Source organism: Terrapene carolina, unplaced genomic scaffold (genome assembly GCF_002925995.2).
Source record: "Terrapene carolina triunguis isolate 2854851 unplaced genomic scaffold, T_m_triunguis-2.0 Scaffold422, whole genome shotgun sequence".
In the NCBI taxonomy this organism is placed as follows: Eukaryota; Metazoa; Chordata; order Testudines; family Emydidae; genus Terrapene; species Terrapene triunguis.
In genome coordinates, this window is record NW_020664773.1 from 253,432 (window position 1) to 257,082 (window position 3,651).

Below are 3,651 nucleotides of genomic sequence, written 5' to 3' on the forward strand. Positions count from 1 at the left end.
CCCCCGGGGCTTCGTCCCCAGGACTGACCCCAGACTCCCCCGAGGCTCAGCGCCCTGCTCCGTTACTCAGCACCAGGAGCGCGTTGGGCAGAGCAGAGGAAGCCCCGGTCCCCTCTCCAGGGAGCCTAAACCCGGACCTGGCAGGAGGGAGGGTCGGGGGTCCGGTCCCACAGGGACTTGGGGCGAGGTTCCGTCATCCCCAGGCCCAATGACTCTCAGCACCGCCCTGTACAGACTGGCCCAGGGGCCCGGCGGGGCAGAGCTCGGCTTGGCTCGGGCGCTCCTGGGCTCGGCTCGGGGGCGCGGCGGGGCAGAGCTCGGCTCGGGGGCTCCTGGGTTCGGCTCGGGGGACAGAGCTCGGCTCGGGGCAGAGCTCGGCTCGGCGCAGGGGCTCCTGGGCTCGGCTCGGGGGACAGAGCTCGGCTCGGCTCGGGGGCTCCTGCGCTCGGCTCGGGGGCGCGGCGGGGCAGGAGCGAGGCTCACGCTACGGCCCGGCGGAGGGGCCCTGGCTCCGGCGTTGCCCTTTTAAGGCGACCCGGCTGCGGGATGTGATGTCACCGGGCTCCCGGAAGGGCCGCAGCCGGAGCCGGGACCGGCGGGGCGGGGCTCAGTCGGGCGGCGGGGGAGCGGCTCAGGCGGACGGACGGACGGACGGACAGACCGAGCCCCGCCCGCCGGACCGGGAGCCCCCGGAGCCCCCGGCCTGGCCCCGCCCCCCCGGCCGCCATGACCCTCGCCGTGTTCTTCGGCTGCACCTTCATCGCCTTCGGGCCGGCGCTCGGGCTCTTCCTCTTCACCGTGCTGCGGGACCCGCTGCGCATCATCATCCTCATCGCCGGGTGAGCGCGCGGCCCCCGCCGCGGGGGGGGGGTCCCGGGCCCCGCGGCCCGGGGGGGGGGCGGTTCCCGCTGCCTCGGGACCGGGCGGGGGGCGCCTCACCCGCCCCCGGCCCCCGCCTGATCTCCCGTCGGACCGGCCACAGGCCCGTCCAGCCCAGGGTCCGCTCCGCCGGCAGCGGCCGGTGCCCCAGGGGGAGTGAACAGAGCCGGTGATCAGCCAGTGACCCATCCCCTGTCGCCCATTCCCAGCCCCTGGCAAACCACCCCTGCCCAGCCTGGCTAATAGCCATCGATGGACCTGTCCTCCATGAACGTATCTAGCTCTTTTTTGAACCCTGTTATGGTCTTGGCCTTCACAACATCCTCTGGCAAGGAGTTCCACAGGTTGACTGTGTGTTGTGTGGAAAAAACACTTCCTTTTGCTTGTTTTAAACCCGCTGCCTATTCATTTCATTAGGTGACTCCTAGTTCTTGTGTTATGAGGAGGAGTAAATAACACTTCCTTATTCACTTTCTCCGCACCAGTCATGATTTTATAGACCTCTATCATATCCCCCCTTAGTCGTCTCTTTTCCAAGCTGGACAGTCCCAATCTTATTAATCTCACCTCATATGGAAGCTGTTCCATGCCCTCAGTCATTTGTTGCCCTTTTCTGTGCCTTTTCAAATCCCAATATATCTCTTTTTTGAGGTGGGGTGACCAGATCTGCAAGCATTATTCAAGGTATGGGCATACTATGGATTTATACAGAGGCAATATGATATTTTTTTATCTTATTACAGTAACTATACCCTTCGTAATGATTCCCAACATTATTTACCAGAACCTGGGAATGGGCAGCAAGGAATGGATCACTTGATAATTACCTGTTCTGTTGATTGCCTCTGAAGCACCTGGCATTGTCCACTGTGGGAAGACAGGATACTGGGCTAGATGGACCTTTGGTCTGACCCACTATGGCCCGTTCTTATGTTACCTTTTTTGACTGCTGCTGCATATTGAGCGGATGTTCTCAGACAACTATCCATAATGACTCCAGGATCTTTCTTGAGTGGTGACTGCTAATTTAGATCCTGTCGTTTTGTATGTATAGGTGGGTTATAGCATGGGCCGTAGAACTAATCTGACCTCCTGTACAGCATAGGCCAGGGAACTGCCCCAAAATAGTTTCTAGAGTAGAGCTTTTAAAAAAACATTTGCTCTTGACAGGGCCAGCTCTATGCACCAGCAAAGCAAGCAGGTGCTTGGGGCGGCACATTTGTAGGGGCGGCATTCGGGTCATCCCTTTCCACTCCCCCCCCGTGTGTGTGTGGGGGGGGGGGGGGGCCGGCCCAGCGGGCGCTGACCCAGGTAGACACTGTCCCAGCCCCCAAGCTGATGCCGAAGTCCAGGTGGAAGAGCCGCAGCGGGTGGCCAAAGCTGGCCCCGGGGCTGGGGTCCAGCAGCAGCAGCGGGTCGTGGGCGGAGGGCGCCCTGGGGCTGCTGTGGTTCGTGCCGCTGGCCACGGCTGAGCCATCCGGCAGGCTCCGACACATGGAGTGCAGGACACTTGGGCTGGGGGCCGCCCCGCGGGGTGCATGAATCTGCCTGCAAGTGCTGCAGGGCGGCCGCCCCCCAGCACCGCAGCCGGGGCTGGGCAAAGCGGCCCAAGCTGCTCAGGAGCTGGGGTGGCAGGGGGTGCGGGTGTGGGGGGAAGAGCCCAGGGCTGGGGTGGGGGGCAGCCAAAAAACTTTTTGCTTGGGGCGGCAAAAACCCGAGAGTCAGCCCTGCTCTTGATTTAAAATTTTTCAAGTTATGGGGTATCCACCATGCTCCTTGGTAAATTGTTCTAATGGTTAATTACTCTCACTGTTAAAAACATACACCTTATTTCCAGTTTGAATTTGTCTAGCTTTGATGTCCAGCCATTGGATCATGTTAGACCTTTCTCTGCTAGATTGAAGAGCCCATTATTAAACATTTGTTCCCCATGTGGGTACTTGTGCACTGATCAAATCAGACCTTAACCTTTTCTCTTTTAAGAGTTTGTCACTATTTTTTTCTAATTCTTTAATCATTCTTGTGGCTCCTCTCTGAACCTTCTCCAAATTATCACCAATTTCGGACATCCGAACTGGACACAGTATTCCAGCAGTAGTTGCACCATTGCCAAATAAAAAGGTAAAATAATCTCTACTCATACTCAAGATTCCCCTGTTTATACATCCCAGGATCGCATTAGCTCTTTTGGCCACTGTGTTTGGCTGATTATCCACCCCCACCCCCCGAGGTGCTGGAACAATTTGTATAGTGGGGGTGCTGAGAGCCATTGAACCAAACTGTAAACCTTGGAAACCGCTTCCAGCCAGGGGGTGCTGCCCTCCTGCACTCCTAGTTCTAGCACCTATGCCCCCCCAAAATCTTTTTAGAGTCCCCGCTTCCTAGGATAGAGTCCCCCATCCTGTGAGCATGGCCGACATTCTGTGTTCCTAGATGTATAACTTCACATTTAGCCATATTAAACGCATATTGTTTGCTTGTGCTCAGTTCACCGAGTGATCCAAATCTCTCTCAATCAGTGACCTGTTCTCTTCATTATTTACCACTCCCCCAATTTTTGTGTCATCTGCAAACTTTATCTGATGACTTTGTTTTCTTCTAGGTCATTCATAAAAACATTAAATAGCGTAGGATCAAGAACTGATTCCTGCAGGACCCCACGAGAAACACCCTGTCTACAAAAACAACGAGGATTCCTTGTGGCACCTTAGAGACTAACAAATTGATTTGGGCATAAGCTTTCGTGTGGGTTCTAGGTGGGATAATACACAT

The 3,651-nt window shown here is 56.9% G+C and overlaps 1 protein-coding gene across 1 annotated transcript in view; it reads left to right on the forward strand.

Annotated features, from left to right (window-relative positions):
* The first annotated feature begins 617 nt into the window (after window positions 1–617).
* Window positions 618–3,651, forward strand: part of LOC112108739 (gamma-secretase subunit Aph-1b-like) — a 24,360-nt gene continuing 21,326 nt past the window's right edge. Inside the window, exon 1 of the mRNA XM_026658264.2 lies at window positions 618–839. Within this exon, the coding sequence (XP_026514049.1) occupies window positions 727–839 (113 nt within the window). The 5' untranslated portion in view covers window positions 618–726. The remainder of the gene's footprint in view (window positions 840–3,651) is intronic.